The sequence below is a fragment of the Pleurodeles waltl genome, chromosome 6 (genome assembly GCF_031143425.1).
Source record: "Pleurodeles waltl isolate 20211129_DDA chromosome 6, aPleWal1.hap1.20221129, whole genome shotgun sequence".
NCBI lineage: Eukaryota > Metazoa > Chordata > Amphibia > Caudata > Salamandridae > Pleurodeles > Pleurodeles waltl.
In genome coordinates, this window is record NC_090445.1 from 824655659 (window position 1) to 824675291 (window position 19633).

The 19633-nt window shown below is 41.9% G+C and overlaps 1 protein-coding gene across 1 annotated transcript in view; it reads right to left on the reverse strand.

Annotated features, from left to right (window-relative positions):
• Positions 1–7918: 7918 nt before the first annotated feature.
• Positions 7919–19633, reverse strand: part of INA (internexin neuronal intermediate filament protein alpha) — a 32232-nt gene continuing 20517 nt past the window's right edge. Inside the window, exons 2-3 of the mRNA XM_069239482.1 lie at positions 13051–13175; positions 7919–10640 (exon numbers count right to left, since the gene is read on the reverse strand). Coding sequence (XP_069095583.1) covers positions 10364–10640; positions 13051–13175 — 402 coding nt within the window. The 3' untranslated portion in view covers positions 7919–10363. The remainder of the gene's footprint in view (positions 10641–13050; positions 13176–19633) is intronic.

Sequence of the window (19633 nt, forward strand, 5' to 3'; positions counted from 1 at the left end):
ATTTTATGTTATGTATGGCCCCAAAAAAACAACAGCTATGCAGGGGCAGAGGAGTAAAGGGGGGTGGAATATAAAATGGCCTCTCCTCCCTCACCCAAAGTAAAAAATATATGACTGTCACCCATCCCCACCACTCTCTGTGCCTTCCCTTCCTCTTCCTTTCCTTCCAACTCTGCTCTGACAGGCTCTCAGAAAGCAGCCTGTAATTTCTTTATGATGTAGCAACAGTTGTTAACTGTGATCAATGGGGAGATTTTTCACGGAAGGATTCTGAAATGACATTAAATAGAAAATGGGAGCAAAGCTCGAGTTGTGATGTTGTTCGAACCCCAGAGGTTTCATCTTTCAAATCTGTGGGTTTACATCAGCAAAAGTGCCCCTTTTTAGTAAGAAGAGAACTTATCTTGTGTGATGAGAACCATAAGCAGCCCACTTTAAAGGAGTTTCTCAAGTTCTCAGTGGTTGGACTGTACTCTGCAATGACCCACTCAGACCATCTGTTTGCCTGGAAAGTTGGAAACCATTGTGGTACTCTGAAACTCTGTAATGCAGTTCCTCAGTACTCTTATAAAACTGTTGTCGTTGGTTTGGGTCAGCCCCGCTGGGCACAAAGTTTTAATGGCACGTATGCAGCTTGTTTCCTCCATATTCATTCTCTTAGTAGCTATGTGTTCTTTCAAAGGTGACTTACTGATCAGGTTGTACGTTTGTGGGACAGGATGGTCTCATTTCTTGGTATGGTAGGGGCATGACCCTTTATAAAAAAAACTTAAACAACTTTCTCTTCTGTCTCTTACATGTCTTTGGAGAGACATTTTTGGAGAGATGAGGGATAAAGAGAAATAGAAGTTGAATATACTTTTTAGGTTTCGCCTGCACAGAACTTGTGCTGTGCTTGTGAAATCTATTGTCAATATAAATCTTAAAAGGGGCTTACATCCCGCCCCTTGCATTTCATTGGTTTCTGTGCTTGCTGCTTACTTTTTCTCTGTGTCTATTGGCTGTTGCATACTATTTCCGGTTGTTCCTTGTGTCTTTCTCTGATCAGTTTCTAGAGGCCCAGGTACTGTTTTCATCCGTGTGAGAAAACAGGGCTGATTGCAGAGGCCCCCTAACTTGGTGAGTCTGGTCCCAGATGGGCTGTCGCCCAGGGCGCCCCCAACCCAAAGTCCTGGGGAGCTAGTCCCTACATTTAGGACACAGGGGTCCCCAAGAAAAGGGAAGAAGAAAAGGAAAGGCTGGCCACTCTTAAAGAGAGTTCCAGGGAGCCAAAGGCTGTCTGCCCCAGTAGGGGTGGAGCCCAAAATTAGCACTGGTGAGGCCTCACCTGACCCCAAGAAAGTCCTCAGTAGTCAGGCAGCTGTCCAGGTGCAGGTTCCTGCCCCTGCAGTGACGGAAGAGTGAAAGGAGGGTTTCTACCACAGGAGGTGGTAGCCTCCACTTTAAACAGCAAGAGGGGTGCTGGGACCCCACAGTTGCCCCTAAAGTGGAGAGCTTAGGGTGTGGTTCTGGGTGCTGACAGCTGTCAGTAGCCACTGCTGGGTGCTGGCCTTCATGGCAGCACTGTACTTGGCCTGGGATGCAGCCCCAGGGCCAAAAGCAAAGTAGGCCCCCTGATCCTGTTGGTCATGGTGGGGTTGCTCAAGCTTTGGGTGACCTCTTTGGGTAAGCTAGGTGTTGCCCTAGCAAAGTTAGGGATAGGGGAGGTGGGCACCTCACTACCCAAGTTGGCAGAGAGAGAGGAGGAAGACCCCACTAGATGGAAGTTACAGTTTAAAGAGGGTCCTTTCACTGTTGAGATGGGTTCACTACCCAGAGGGAGTGGCCATGACAGGAGGATGTAAGGCAGAGTACTTTTTGCCCCCATTTGTCACTTTTTGTTGGTGTTTTTCTGACTCTGATGGTGCCCTGGGTACTGCTAACCAGTCCCAGGGCCTGTGCTTTGTAAAAAATAAGTATGCAAATTAGGCTAATAATAATTGGCGAAGTCAACTTACCTATAAGTTCCTAGTATGTGGTAGGGCATGTAGGCTTAGGGACCCCAGCATAGGTAGTGCACCCATAGGTGCACTGCTGAGGTGCCCAGTTGCATTGCAGGCCTGCCTTGCTGGCTGTTTTTAAACTAAAGTTATATGCAAATTCGACTTTGGAATTAAAAGTACTTCCAAAGTCTTAAACTACCTTTTTTTTACATATGTCACTCCTGAGGTGTGTCCTATGAGCGCCTACAGTTGGGTGCCATGTAACTATAAGCAGGGACTTTATAAAAATAGTTTTATAACCCCTGGTGAGCTAAAATAGCAAAATGTATTTCCCCCTCACTGTAGTGAATGGCCTCCAGAGGCTAAAATGGGAAGACTTTATTTTAATTAGAAAAGTCCCCTTCAGTGTCAGATACCTCGAGTTTGGTATCAAATAATTGTTATAATAAATCCCACAACTTACAATTGTTGGATTTAATATAACTAGTTCAGGTAAAGAGTTTTAAGCTCTACCAGGAAAGTTGCCAATTTCAGCTCTGTATTGCCCTTCTCTGATCGGCCAGCCTCTGGCAGCCAGGCTGCCTTAATGAGATGTGAAGTGGCCTGGGCTGAACACAAAGGATGTGCCTGGGGGAGGAGATCTGCCTCAGCTGATAGGAAAGCTGGAAGGGGGAGGGCTCCCAAACCTGTCTTCAAAGGCAGGAAAGGACATTTGGAGCAACCTAGCACCTCCCTCACATCCTGCAACCCCAGACAATTAGATGCCCTCTTAGATAAGATTAGGAGAAGGGTGTGTTTAGGATTTTTTGCTACACCAGTGGGTGGATTCTGCCACATCTAACCCCCAAAAATAATTTTCAGCCATGATAGATTTCTGAAGAATGTTGCTCCCTGGGATTGATTTTTGCCACACTTCCCAGGAAGTGGTCATCACATGGGGAAGGACCCTGCCTCTGATTGGAGAACCAAGACCCCCGTGTTTTTCACCCAGAAGTGAGGATAAATATGGCAGAACTGCACCCACACCTACACACTTGGGCTTCACCACAAGAAGGACTTTGCCTGGCTTCAACTGGTTCAAGGAGGGACTCCCTGTTTGCTACAGGTGAAATATTGCTAACCAGAGTCCAGAAAGTTGACCGGGATCTCCCGCATAGTGTATCCAAAGAGAGCTCCATGGACATCGGATCAAGATTCAGGTTCAGCCCGGTCGAAGGTTTTTCATCTCGAAAAATCGTTTAAGTCAGAACGTAAAAATCTTTAACGAGGTCTCCTGTGACTTGTATCCGAAGAAGGGCTGCAGGGAGGTCGGATCGGACTGCCAACTTCGTCCCGCTGAAGAAAATCTTCAAGAAAACGACTAAGTCCAAAGGTAAACTTATGACTGAGGCCTCCCGCTCACTGTAGCCGAGCAGAGCTCCATGTCTGTCGGCCTTAAACTTTGACTTTGCCCAAGCCAAGGTGCAACCAGATGACCAGATTGGCGCTTTTCATTTCTGTGCGCTAGAAAACAGTAATTCTTTAAAAAATCATATCTCTGGTTCCCCTTTCTATGATTTTATTCATTTTGGTGTCATTTTAAAGATAGAGATATAATCAATTTTTATAAATTGGTGTTGGATTTTTATAGTGTTTTGTGTTTTACTTATTCACTGTTTTGTGATTTTTAAATGCTTTACACATTTGTCTCCTAAGTTAAGCCTTGTCGCTCGTTGCTAGGCTACCAAGGGGTGAGCTGGGTTTAATTTATTGAGACCTAAGTGAAGGTTAGTGGCCTATTGCTAAGTGTAGGTACTTACCTGCCCTTACCAATCATCCACTTTCCAACAATCCGTTTTGGAGACCTTGTGATCCCAAACTCAGACTCAACATGAGCCTCAGTTACTTACACATGGGCACATTCAGCAGGGACCCACTCGAGTGCATCAGAGCGTGACACATGTTTAGATTGCAACACCACCTACCAGTCCCCCCAGGGCCAAGGCAGGGCCCCACTTGAGTGCATCAGAGGTGTGCGCTTGTTTAGATTGCAACACACACCAACCAGTCTCCCCGGCCAAAGCAGGGATACACTTGATTTCATCAGAGGCCAAAACTTGTTTTTAATGTTAATCTAACACTTGATTAGAGTGCAAGTTTGCAGGCCTCTATAATCCTCCCCGTCCCTCCCGCCCTTGTGGCCTGCTCTCGTTTCTTCCATCCTGACCTCGTTCAGAAAGATACCCGTTTTAGCAGCCTTATAATAAAAACAGACCGAGAAAAATACAATAATGTCCTAAACCCCTGCTTTTCAGTTTGCATGAACCTCCTTTATGTCAGTTAATTTGTCATTGTGCTAAATTAGAAGGATTGCAGTTTATTAGGTAACCCAATTACCTATTTACTTAAAATAAAAATCTATCATTTTCATTTTTAACCATGTGCTTTGCAGGAGACACATTGACCCTCTATGTTTCTTTTTGAGTCAAAACTGTGACTAGACAAAACACAGATCACAGTGTATTAACCACCAGATTTATCTCACCATTACTATTATTCACTAAGATCTACTAGGTAATAGAAACTCTCTGAAGCAGGTGCCTTTAATACCATAAGTTATTTAAAAAGTAGCCTTTGAAACCAATTATGCCAACACAGATTTACTTTCAGTTTCTTCTAATTTAAAGGCAGAGTTATACATATGTATATATATATATATATATATATATATATATATGCTGTCAGACTGCTTTTGACACTCTCTCTTCCACCCCCGTGACTTAATTCTCTTTTTATTGCCACACCTTGACCCCCCAAATTATGAGTTAGTCTCGGAATAAAGCTTTTCTGATTCTGGCACGGACTGTTTTGAAACTAGGCTGGACAAAGTGACCGATATCTGATTAAGATGTTTCCAGTTCAGCATCATGCTCTGCTCTGTACTGACAATAACCTCTGCTCACTACATCACAAAATCCTGATGTGATATGCCTCCAACATTGCCGCTGTCATCCAAAAACTGCATGCGCCTGACTGGGACACCCATGGGGTTATTTACTAAGGTTTTGTGTAAGCACTCTTGTGTTACCAGGTGATGCAAAACATTGTGTCAATTTAATAACCATTTTAAAATAAACATTGTGCAGCACCCCATGAGCACCCGCACAATCCCTATAAAAAAAAAAACTTTGCTGGCAGTAGAATGTATCCTCCTTTTTAGACGGCAGCCTAAGCTGTCTAGTTTGCTAAAGACATCCTGTGGACATTCAGAAACCTGACCTAGGAATTCATTTTGCCCATTGCTTGCCATTGGCTTTGTGGTTTTAAACTCACATTTTCTCACTTTCCATTTGCTGGCTTTATTTGTTTTAGGCAACCCAGCTTGAGTCTGAACCTTCCCTTTCCCAAACCTTTTTTACAGAATCCTTCAAAGTGCTCCTATTCTGTAAACTGGCCTATAAATCTAGTTCTTATCCCATCACATTTTCTGTGCATTCAAAGACTGAGGTCAAATGTCAGGCGCTCACTTCCAAGAGCACTTGTTTACTTTTTGTTCTACGACTTAAAAGTGAGAGGATTTATGTGACAATCTTGCTGGATACTGAAGGAAGAATTTTTGTCTTGCACATAACAACATTTAAATGAACTGTGTAAGTATTTCAGAATATATTAGAATTATGAACACAAATGAAGCACCTTTTCTGTTTACTTCTGAAGTGTGTTGGAAACAAAGACCTTAATATGATCATAACAAATCATTATACTAGGTGATGCAAATTCCACACATTTTTGTCTGTGCACTGTATAGTTTTTTAAGGAAAACTGTATGTCTGTGCAAATGTAATGGTCATCTCAATTGAAAACTTTTGTCTGCAATGGCAGTGTGATACCACACCATGTATACTCCACTCCACTCTTCTCTGCACCACTCCACACCACTGCACTATGATGTGCACCACTCTACTTTACAGCACTCCATGCCATTGCACTCTGTACCACTACACCCAATGCCACTGCACTCTACACCATGCCTCTCTACTCTACCCTGTACCACTCTATTCTATGCCAATGCACTCTTTACCACTTTTCACTACTGCACTCCACACCACCAGTCTAGGCCACACCAATCTACTCTATGCCACTATGCACTCTATGCCAGCACACTGCACAAATGCACCTTACTCTGTAACAGTCAACTCTCTGTCCCTACACTCTACGCCAATCCACTGTATGACACTCTAATCCATTCTGCCCCACTGCACTCTTCACCACTTTACGCTGTTACTCTATTCCACTCTACACAACTGCACTCTACCCTACACCACTTCACTCTACTCTGAAACAATCTACTCTACTTCACTCTACTCTTAACCACCACACTCTACTCTGCATTACTGTATTCTAAGCCACTGCTCTCAACACCACTCTACACCACTGCACTCGGACACTCTACTGTGAAACACTGAGCTTTCTGCCACTGAACTCTCAGACACTCTTCTCTGCTCTCCCCCTTTCTGTGCCACTGCACTCTATAGTACTATACTCTACTCTGCACCACTATATGCTAATCAACTGTGCACCACTCTACGCCATTGCACTCTATGCCACTCAATTCTACTCTGCACTCTATGCCACTTGACTCTACTGTACACCACTGCCATCTCCAACACTCAATTCTATGCCACTCCATACTGCACCACTCTACGTCATAACATTGTGCTACTCTACACTACTCCAACATGCATCACTCCACTCTACTTTGCACTACCCTAATCTACTGCACTGCACTCTATAACGCTGCATTATATGCCACTGAAGTCAATGTCACTGCACTCTTTGCCACTATACCCTGCGACATTCTACACCAGTGCACTCTACACCAGCCAACTCTACTCTATGCCACTCCAGTGTATGCCACTCTTTGCGACTCCCATTCCAATACACAACACTCTCTGCCACTCCACTCTACTCCATTCCACTCTATGATAGTCCATGCCACTCTCCTATATGCCACTAACTTTTAGCCATACTGAACAGCAGCCACGCTGGTCTACAACATGGCTAAAACACATTGGCTAAGCCAATAGCCGTTGCATAGGCGAGACCTACCGGCTTTGCCAATGCTTGCTCCACACATAACAATATGACGTTGGACAAATTGACAAAATGTAGTATGATTTGTTATTCATTGTTTGGTATAACGGTACTTTATAGGGGCATTAGTGCCGGCTGCTGCACTGGGTTTCAGTTCTTCATTCCATCTCTTCCAATCCAAAATGGAGAACTGTTCCCCCTTAGTATCTATTTTACGCCTTATCCAGAAGTGGCAATAAGGATGTTTTCTTTCACACCACAAATTCCTTACCCTTTCAGTTTTATAACTCACAATTCCTACATATGATATCTTATACAGACATAACGCCTGACATAAAAATTAGGCCCTATAGTTTTCATAAATATAATCCCTGTGGATTAATATTTTATAATATTAACTCCGATGGGGTGATAGTTATGGAGACTATAGTTGGGACACCATATTTATGGCAGACAATATATCGACAATGATATTCTAGTACCACACTGATTGAACTCCTTGAACAAGTGCTACATGCAAAACTAAACAAATACATAAGAACACCATTGGCCAGCCCTCCTGAGAAACATGAGAGATCACTGGGTGAATTATGTCAGAACTGGTACCACAACCCACACAGACACTAAAAGCATAGGAACAGTCTAGAATGCCTGTTGTTGGTGATTGTTAGCAATACAGGGCTAGGTAACGATGTTTTTTCTACACTAGACGGACCAGTCCACTTTCATTTGAAGTGTTTGAAGTCTCTTTGATTTGTAGGAAAAAATACAAACACCAAATAGGTTACACATTGGCCTTCCATCCATTTTTCAAACTCAGGAGAACAATTGAGTCGAAGCAAAAAAGAAGGAACATAGAGATGTTTGGAATTATTCACTTTATTAATTTGTGCTTTGGGTGATAAGGTAAACAGTGACTTTCTTTTGTGACTAATACTGTAAACAGTGAAATCAGGCAAAAGATCCCTTGAGAACATCATCTCAAAGCACAGTGCTCTCACTTTAATGCACCAGACACCAATCTTCTGTTCTCAGATCCTGCAAATCCGTCACTCTCGATAAGGCATCTTAAACCTATTGTATGTATAGCCTTGCTTGAGAGTGCTGCCTTGAAGAAGCTCCTGAGTGTGATCCTGAAGGAAAGTGAGTTCCTAAGCCTTGCAGTGTAACCCAAGCCCTGCTCTGTAGCCACAGGATAAGACCAGCAGAGCAATCTTATGGATGGGATCGGCAATGGCCAATGGTCATGAGAACTTAGAGGAAAAACTTATCTGACTTGACATCTTGCTGACTTCTTCAGTATCCTTGGCGCAACTATCCACATGGGGTGCTATGGTTCTTACCATGTCCCGGCCTGGTGTTAGCAACATATTCAAAGTGGTGGCGCCAGGCATGTAGTCAATGCTATTCTCTCTCATGGAAAGTATTGGCTTTTCAAGACAACTGTCACACTGTACAATGCTTTTCAGATTACTATTCTTCGTGGAAAAAGAGCCACATTCGTTTTTATCTGTTTACTCGTACGTAAATGTAAATTTAGGTGCAATTAATATTTTACTTGTGAATTATTTGACTGTGACACCACTATCTTCCATTAAATTTCCAGATGCACCGAAAGACTTGTGTGCTTTTAAATACAGTAAGATTCACACTCTACGTGAAAATCATACACAAACACTCAAAGACTCCTTATATTCTACATGCTCAGTGGACACAATATCCCCTAGTTAAGAAAAGCTACGAATAAATGCCTAATACCGCATGTGCTCCTCATCGGATATGTGCATTAATAACGCGTTCATTGGTGCCCAAAGGCCTCCACTGCTGCCGAGATGTGATCATCTGACCAGGAGTAAACATGCATAGGACATAAGTGAGGGACTTTGACTGCCAGACTGGGATTCTGATCCGGTCCATCTCTCACAAGAATGGAGGCCTGTGTGATAAGAGCAATATTGCTCATGCTGTGCTTTTGTATTGCATGTGAGCGGCTACACCTACGTAATTTTGAATCTATGTGCTTCTTACTAGTCTATAATCAGGGCCACTGGAATTATGCAATATTGCGGCTGCAGCAATTTCCGCACAATTATGAATTTGCCTTATTTGCCACACAATCCATCAGTTGCTGCATAATCTGCAGATTTTAACAAAATATGTTTTTCTAGCGCAAACGGATCAAAAGTTACAAAAAATATGGCGACTCGAGTTCCTGCGCACTAGAAGGCTTGTTCCAAACGTTAACTAGTCATATTCAAGTTGTTTATTGCTGTATTTGGGTGTTAAATTGATACTAATAAGGTGAACTCTTTTCCCAGACACTGTTACTAGGTGTGTAAATGTCAAAATAATGAATCAATACTATCACAAAATGTGCCACATTATGCCATATAATTTGCTTTTTCTTGCTGCATAATTTTTTCAAACTTGCTGCATAATGTGGTGCTCCTCTGCCACATAATTCCAGTGGCCTCGTCTATGATGAATTACACAAAATACTTTCTGGTGAATAAATCTGTGAAATATTCTAAGAAGAGCTGCTGCGAAATGTAACCATAATGAACTTGTCAGAGAGAAAGAAATTACAGAGGAAATAAATTGTTGTAATGTTTTATGATTTTCACTGGTAAACCCAAACATTCAAAACATTTCACTGGGATGAGATGGGGGAGAACTGCCATTTGGGTTTGATCCTTCACATTTGATGTTCCATTTGAAAGTGTTTCCTTAAGCTCTAATGGTTACTTCAAATGATCTCATACTTCACTGTGCCATTACTCTCCTTGTACATGTTCTATGGATAACAGTAGAGTGACCTTAAACTGGTATAATGTTTTATACTTCATGCCTGATTGCAGAGGTATTCTTTCAGGATACACCTTGTGAACTCATGTGCGAAATGAAATGTATGAGAAATGGCATTTTCTAACTTACTAACTTTGAGAATATATGGGGCAATAGCCCACAAAAGAATAAAAGAAGGAACCCTACATATCTGGGCTCACCCACAAAAACCCTGAGGACGGAAATGAAAACTGGAACTGTGCTACTAATGCTTACACTGACTAACAGCCGAACCTTTAACTCAGACTGAAAGGGAAGTGAGCAGAAGCTCGAATTAATTTGTAATTTTGTCATCATTTAGAGCGACATCAACATCTTCCTGTGACAAAGTCACGTGACAGCTTAAGAATGTAGTTAAAATGGCTTGTGTATGCCCCCCGCCCCCACCCCCCTGTAGTGGTACTGTAAAAGCTTGATACTACCTTTCTCTAAGGTTTGTTATTTCTAATTGGGATGTCTATATCTTACTGCTCTGGCTTTTCAGCTTTCTTGGTAGAGACTACAGTTTCCTCAATAATTTCCTCAAATGTTTCCCCTATATGAGTAGACGTTTTAGACACCAGTTTGGACGTCTCGTCCCGCTCTTCCTTTTTACTAGATGCAACAGTGGGAGATAATTTTGAGGCTGGGGAACCATACACCTTAGATTGAAATGAATAACTGGAACTTGTATATGGATTCTGGGTTGAAATGCCAATTCCTCCAGTGCTGAATCGGGTTTCTTCGCCTTCTAGCAATTTCCTGGAAGTACATAAAAATAGATATTAGATTAGAAGCAGCAAACAAACTTCCATTACTGAAACACACTCCTAATTCTATTGACAATTAAGCCATCACCAATACAATTCCATCTGTCAGCAATGCAATTCTTGCAATCGATTCTAGAGAGGGCCCTTAAGCATGGAACGACAGATGAATGTTTACCTTCTCTGAAGGGTTCAAGCTAAATTTGTCAGGGTATTGAACTCTCAGATGTATATTTTGTCAAAACAAATATCACTCTTAACTATCCTCTCACCTTTCCACCTGTCACAATACCTTTTCTCAATATTCAGACTCTTGGAGACTGAACAAGTGCGAAGACTGGCCTCAAAAACAAAGCGTCAAACTTGATGCATTGATTTTTTGCTTAGCCGCGTGTTTGAAACAATTATTCCCTTCTCTTCCGACAGATATAACAAACATAATAAATGCCTTCCTTGTATCTCAATAAAGACAAAAAGGAAATAAGAGAGTATGGTGGGATGCTTGAACTAAACTCAGCAACTGGTAATTACTCTAAACCACTTCCCAGTTCATCGTTTCTCTGCCCACAGTGCCACTCTACACAGAGACCAGTCAAATGCAAATCAGTCTTGGTCCTGCTCCAAAAGGAACAGCCCAGCCCGAACTGCAAAGCGAGCACCCCCTCTCCCCTCAAGATAAGAACACAAACAACTCTAGACCTGTTTCGGTCTATTTATAAATCATCAGTGATGTTTGGGTACACCAGTAGCACCAAGGAAACAAAAAGCCAGTGGGTGGAATCTTTGAATTACATTCAGCCACTGGTGATTATTCTGTTTGCATTCCAGTCCATCGTTTCTTTGTTCACTATGCTATTCTAGAGAGCTGGCTATATTATTGTATCTGGACTCATCACAAGCCCACTCAAATAATCTATCATTATCCCTCTCTTGAAAAATCATTCCTAGACCAGATGATCTTGGCCAGCTACAGACCAATATCCAAATTTTAAGAAACTGTTAAAATTGAGAAAAGTAAGGTTGTGGTGCAGTTGCAGAAATATATGGATCTAGACACACTTCTCTACGATAATCAACCAGGATGCCTGCACGGGGCACGGAATTCGCCTTAACCAACATTAGAAAAGAGCTCCTTCGAATAGAGCGCCTGCTTCCCATTGACAAATCAAAATACAGCTCTCACATTCCTTGATCTTTCTGCTACAGAAAACTCGAATTCAATAATTTCTCACCAAGCACAGCCGAATCACATTGAAGTCATCTACACATCTCGTGTCATGTGGAATAACTTTAGCAATTATCTCTCTCTCTTTTGCCTACTGTTCAACATATACACGAATCATAGCTTTTCCAGCAGTGTCAGGTGATCTTTAAATGTATAATGTTGATACCCAAATTCACTTGCAAATGGAAAAGAGACCACAGAACGAATTTACCATCACTTTTTGCTTGGACCATGTGTTCAATTCCACAAAGGACAGACTTGTCTGCATAAATGGAGCCTCTTTCCGATAATAAGAGGAATAATGAACAATTCACTACCCTTCGACTGTGTCCCAGGCTTTGGAACTCCTCTGTTAACTTCACTGAAAGAAACCAGGTGTCCTCAATTCTAAACTCATGTTAACTCCCCAAGTCAACATAGTGGTCCAGTGAGTAAATCTGCTGCTCTGCCTCGCTCTGTAAAATCCTACCTCTACTTAAAACCAAACACAGGGTCACCGTGACTAGCGCTCTCGCCATGGCCCTTCTTGACTACTGTAACAGCTCTTACCGTAAAAAGGGCAAAAAGTCATTTCTAAGTTGAGTTTTATAATGAAACTCTAACATCGTCATTTCATGGTGTAAATTTGGAAAAATCACACACTTTATTTTTGAATACACATGTTTAGACAAAAAAATTAAATTGCATAAGAAATTAAAAGTGTGTTTAAAAACTAGACCCTATATTCTTACTGTGTACGCTCAACCTACACCCAGTACATGCTACCTGTGGCAAGAGCAGGATGAAGGTGAACATTTTGTACTGCCAACATGGCATTTAGACCGATATATCTTGTTTTAGACATATATCACTTCACACCTGGGATGTAAAACGGATTATAAAAATAGAGTCGTGCCCAGCTCATCCGAGTTGTGATGGGATTCTAGCTGGCTGTACTATCTTCACAGAGGATTAGATCCGCCTTCAACAATCTGCCTGTTTTCTTATAGGCCAGACCAGTGTACCAATTCGGAATTTGCATTTACACAGTTATACAGAATATAAATCACTGCGCAGAATAAAATTTCCTGAGCTACTGATATGTCCATATTATTTTCTAATGACATTTAACTGGTTTGCGTCAAACTATGTAAAACTAATTTTGTTTATACAATGAAAAGGCATGTTGCATTAGCATTACCTGTAAGCAGCTATTTCAATATCCAGAGCCATCTTGACATTGAGTAAGTCTTGGTATTCTCTCAGATGGCGAGCCATTTCACTCTTTGTGGTCCTTAGGTCACTGTCCAATTGGTTGATCGTGTCCTGCAACACAACACAAGAGTCACCACAGCCTAATTAATGACAGAGAATTGGCAGAACAAAATGTAACAACGTTTTATCTGGCTGTGGAGTTTAAATGGCGATTTAAAAAACAGAATTATGGATAATCGGTTTGCAATTTAAAAGAAACATTTTTGAATGGTCTCTGGAAACTAATGAAGAAAGTGTCCTTTACCCCGAGACCGAATGAGTGAATTGAATAACATGTACGCCAAGCCCTATTTAGTGGAAAGTGTATGCCAGAGCTGAAATTGCGCAGTCTAGGACTTAATCGGCTCCAGGGTAGTGAATTGCGTCTCCCACAGTATAAACAGAGCAATTACTTTATAAGACAAGCTTACTAGACAGCGCATGTTCTGTTTGCTGTGAGGCAAATTATAGCTTACCAAGCACACAGAGGGGGCTTGGAGCACGCCCATTGCTGACCATTGACTGGTTTTCCTTGCCACTTTAATTTCCCTGCTTCCTATTCATGACCCAGGTTCTCAACCTTGTATTTGTCCCGCCCATTGAGCATTTTGCCTTGTTACAATCTCTCTGACTGGCTGGCATTGCTGATTCCACTAAGCTACTTTTTTCTTTAGTGTGAAACTCTCTATTAGAATCTGTTGTGGGGGTTATTACAACTTTGGAGGAGGTGTTAATCCGTCCCAAAAGTGACGGTAAAGTGAGGGATATACCACCAGACGTATTACAAGTTTCATAGGATATAATGTACTCGTAATACGGCTGGTGGTATATCCGTCACTTTACCGTCACTTTTGGGACGGATTAACACCTCCTCCAAAGTTGTAATAACCCCCTGTGTGTTTTAGAGCTGTCTCCCTTTTGTTTGTCTCTTCCCCTGCTCTCCAGGTTTCTCTCTGTTGCCAGATTGCTTCTCCCTCTTGCGGTCACCTGTGTGGTTCTCCACCCCTGCTTCCCACCTTGTTGCTTTCCCCCAAACTCTGATGCTTTTATCCTACCTTCCCCTTTGCTTTTCCAACCCCTCCTGTGTTGCTTCGGTATTCCTCCCTCCCCTCTCCATGTTGCTTTACTCTTCACCTCCAGCCTCCCCTGTGTTGTTTCGCTGTTCTTTCCCACCATCCCCCTTGTTGCTTCGGCTACACCTGGCTGCTGGCTTACAAAAAAAAAAAAAAAAAACTTTTGCATGATTTAGTTTTTTAGTTACTGATCCAACTCAGATCCGTAACTAAAGAAGGGAAAAAGGCACCTGCGTCACTTTGTAGTTTTGCTCATGTGTGGTATGCATGCCTACAAAATGATGCAGACTGCCACGTCGAAGGGTATTTTTTACTTTGCTGTACAGCATGGCTAAAAACCATTAGCAAAGTCAATAGGTCACAAAGGTGAGACTTATTGGGTTTGCCAATACTTGTTGATTTGAAATCTGTAGGTTATTCCATGGAGCCGAATACTGATGCTACCCTCTATCTGTTTTGACATATAAATATTTCCACTGCCAGTAATGTCAAGATGCTGAAATACCCCCTATGAGTCTGGGCAGACAGCTGACAGTGGCCCCAGTGTTCGTTCTACAAATTTGATAGAGACACTAGGACTGAAGCAGTTGACCGCAGTCTACTGGAGCAGGAGTGGGGACACCCAGCAATTAGGTAAGCCCAGGGAGTTATTGAAACCAGGGAGGCACCAAAGCAATCACCTAACACAACAGGGGCATTAACCCTACAATTTGCTTTAAGATGCTTCAAACCTTTGACGAAACGTAGCCATGTACCTAGCAAGTGCATTAACCTCAGTGTTTCTTATAGTACACCATTGGACTTGCTGGCTAAACATGGCTTTCTGCAGCAGGTGCGAAAAAGCTACAGCATAAATTCTGTCTCTTTATATGACTTAAGTAAAGTTAACAGGGTAGCAATTGCAGCGACAGCGGCAAAAACAAAATCATATAAAAATTCACCATTTAAGGAACAACACAACTCCTATCACCGCCATGCACTGCTTATGACCTTACACATTATTACAGATAACCTGCCAAATTACATCAGTGAAACCAGCAAGGACAATGTTAATGTTGCCAAATGGCTGGACTCACACTTTAAAAGGAAAAATAAGTGGAACAAACCCATTCAATACCAAATCTAAAATCATACATGGTCACATAAAAACCACTTAATGTAGTATAAAGAGACTCACTCATCCATTTAGACACTCAACCACACAGGTAATGACGCACACTCTTATGGACATTTACACTCAACATTTACACTTCAAAGCTGGGGTGGAGTTAAGGTTAAATCAGTACTACCTTTTGCGTTGTCTGACCATCACACAAAGGCACATACACACGCAAGGTAAGTGTGAAATGGGTTATGGTCCAGTAATGAAAGGGATAATTGGGATTTATGAATTAATGATGGCATTAGAGTGACATAATAGAGTATATTTATGGTCACTGGAATTATGCAACAAAGAAGGACCAAATGATGAGGTACAGTTAACTAAATTATGCAGAAATGTAAATTTTTATCCAGGAGGGTCCAGGAGGGTCCAGGAGTGTCAGATGTTCAGGAAATCTGTAATTGTCCAAAGGTTTTTATTGAAAATGGAAATGTTTGAAGTTATCCTTTGCAGCTCTCCCTCCCCTGATCGGACACATCTTTTTCCACTCGACCCATGTATATTTCTTAAAGATTAGTCATACTTAAACAGCCAATAAACTACCATAATAAACTAGGGTCCTGAACACTGAATTACATATTGTTGCCCTTTTTAGGTTGAGCATAAGCGTACGGCCTCTTGTATACTTTCAGTATACCTACTTCTGTAGGCTTAGAACCCTGTTATGTGTTTGTTACAGTGTTATTTAAAATTCCTTGCTTGCTAGTGGTTAGTCATGTCTCTTTGTCCCCTCTTTTTCTCTTTTGTAGCAGGGACTAACTATTGTATAATTATGCTTTGTCGTGTTTATCTGTTCTTCGAAGGACTTTTTTTCTTGGTTTCCTGCTCCTGTGAGTCAATGTGCTTACAATGCTGAGCTCGAGGGCACCCTACTGCTTCATCCACAGTGCTTAAATTGCACTCCCCAATGTCGTATTCTTGCTTGACCCGCCACTCAATCATCCTCCTCCCACTGTTGCCTGTTAACTCTGGTGCCGCAGTGGCCACTTGCTCTGTATCCCCTTGTTTTCTTTCTTTTGCCTCGCCACTTCACGCTCATGATGGTATGTTTTTTCTTCTACCTTGTTTTCGGGCATCTTGCTGTTTCTTTGAGAAGTCTGCGGGGTCTTTTTTATTTTTATTTTTTTCCCTGTTTTATGTATCGTGAACTCGATACAAAGGTATTACAGCGATTTACGTAAGCACCGGTTACATTACACAAGAACACATTCATTTTTGGTAGCAAGGCAAGATTAAGTGATTTGCCCAGAATCATAGGATGCTGAGCCGGTGCCGAGACTCAAACTGTGTTCCTCAGCTCGAAAGTCGGCAGCTCTGGCCCTTCCGCCACATCCTCTCCCCTAAGATTCTTTATCTGGTGAGTGTTGGGGCAGTCTGCGAATAACTCATTTTTCTCATATAGCGCTTGGTAATACAGGTTCCGCCATTTCATATTGCTGCAAAAGAGGTGCCATTCTTAACAAAATCGCTATAATTAATTTGCATCAACCTTGCAGAGATGAAGAAGTGAAAAAGCTATGTCAGGATTGTAAACTGTGACATTCTTGTTATGTCAAGACCTCTGCAGTGGGTGCATCAACCAAATGACTTGAGTAGAGCTTAACACTAGGCAAGAGCACATGCTCTTGGTAACCTCCGGAGGGCCACCAACCAAGCACATAGGTTAGTTCTAGGCAAGAATATGGCGAAAGGTGTAGTCTCCAAAATGGGTAGAAAAGGAGTCTTGACTCCAGACCCAAGCACTTCATGGTATCAAGCTTGATAGCAAAAAACATCTAGGTTTTGGATGTAAATTGGGTCTCTTCAAATAGAGTTCAGTTAGTAGAGGCAGCCATTTTCCTAAGCTCGTAGCACAAAGAAGCTAACACAAGGGTGCCACAGTGAGAGGAGCAGCGTATCACAGGACACAAAATTGGCGCAAACTCCATCACTTCCTCCTCTCAGAATTCACTGGTGTCATGGCTTTGATGACAGTCCCCTCACAGGTATTGCGACCTTGCAGATGCGACTTTCTGAAACATTGTCTAAAACAGCGCTCAAATAGCACTGCACCACCTCGAATACCCTCCACAGTCGCTGTCAGAGGTGCAGAGCGCTTCCCTATCACCCTCTGGACTCATGTGTATAATGATCCACGCTTCGTCTGTCACAGACTAGCAATGTTTAACCTTCTCTCCTCTCTTCCAACCCCAGGCTTCATGTAACCACTCCAGTAAGTTCCCATGCATAATTTGATGTAAACTCTGTGCATTATTTCTGATTGCCGTGGTTACCAATTACATGGAAAATCAATGACAAGAAAATATCTTTCTGACTCTATCAAGTGGCTCTTTTCTCACTCCTGTTTCTACTTGGGCTCCCCCCAGTGCTTCACCACGCCTTCCTGTGTCTGTAGGAATATACATTTGTTTGTTTATATGAGTACACAAACCCCAAGATCTACATCTCAAAGTCAATCCTGGACAGTAACAGTAAAGTCTCCATGGGCAGGAGATGTTTTAAACAGAATAACTGTTGTTTCACAAATTGTGGCCACCAGGACCAGCCATTGCTTGTACTTATGTAACCCAAATGTGTCATTGTGACTGAAGTCTTTTTTTGTATAAGACAACAAACAGGCAGGATCCATGCCAGGCTTGCAGGGTAACCACTTAGTAAATAAGTTCCATATAAATTATTTTTAGGTAAGTTATCTTATGTGGGTATCAAGAAACTCTGACATGGTTTTGGGCCTACCTTGGAATCTCCCCAAAAAACATACATTTAAATCCTTTTCATAGCCTGAAAAAATGACAATGAACAAGCCCTGAAGGAGCCTTATGGGGCACTGGTGGTCTAGGCAAAAAAACACTCTCTTGTCCAAACCCAGGCTTCACACTCTACTCTGAGTGATCTAGATAGCAAGGCCAAGACTTCAACTTTTGAGTAGCCACCCCATCAGACATAATTCTGACTTCAAAACCATCAGCCAGTCTACAAATGTATGCACCGAAAAGGCACTGTCAATGCCCAGGAGATTCAGGTAACAGTCCTGAGCCAAGGGTTGTCATAAGATTATTAACCCACGGCAGTGCTTCAAATGAATACATAGTACCCCTCCTTATGTATTTCTATTTAAATCACTGACCCAAGGTCACAGATGTTGCACCTCTGGAATCTATCCTGTCGGCCCATCTACCAGTGAAGCTCTGTTTCACCAACCTGCACACATTTGAGGCTTCCTGTTCAGTTAAGCTGCCTCTTCTGTTATTCTCTTTGTATACTGTCACTGTTTTTAGAAGTTAGGCTGGTATTGCCAATGGATAAGAATAATTCCTTCAAAAGTTTAACACAGACACATATATGGCTGCCCCCTTTTCTTTGCTCCGAACTCTTTTGACCCCCTCATTCTCTGGGCTACATGCACAAAGCTGCTCTTTGTGGCTTGTTTGGTGCTATAAAAGTTTAGGTAAACACACTAGAAAGGGTTGTATCTCTAGGGTATCACAACAAGTCTGTAGGAATGAGGCAAAAACACTCTCAAGATGGCGGCCTTGTGTGTCCTCTCCTGCAGTGACAGGCCTGGGAGGGTTTCTGTGCAGGGCTAGAAAAATCTACTTGACCACTCGCTATGGAGAGTCATATTTGATCAGGTCAAGCTATTTTTAGGATTACTCGCCCCTTCTGTCAAGTTGACAAAGACCAGGTGGTCTATTCAGTCAGAAAGTGGAAGGGCAATAAAAGATGCCTTTAAATCTTGTTCTTATGTCAAATTCACTCTCTATTCACAGACAGAGGTCAAAGGTCAGTTTGTCTTACAATTCATTTTCCTTCTGACTGCAGAGTTCCAGGACTTTGTAAGGTGAACTACGTGACCTGTTTAGAGTGTAAAATAGATAATAAATATAGGTGTCACACAACATTTAAATGACTAAGTCAGCTGTACAAACATTTCAAAATATATTTCAGTAGTTGTGGAAGCTCACTTTTTGAATTTCTGTGTGATGGAAAAAATATTTTAATAGGATGAAAACAAATCAGAATACTTTACGTGTTGATGTGCAAAGGATATGTTTTCTGAAACCCAATTTTCACAGATTGTTAATACACTACATAGTTTTATCAGTAAAGCTGCAAGCTAGTGGGGAGTTTTTTTGACATTTCTTGGAAATTTACTGCATATAAATGACAATATGCTACTACATCATGGTTTAGCAGTATACTTAGTAAAAGTGAGTGTTTAAACAAACTGAGAAACACCCCTGCCCTGATGGCAATGCTGTTAGTAAACTAAAAGAAAGTCACGTGTCCTCTAT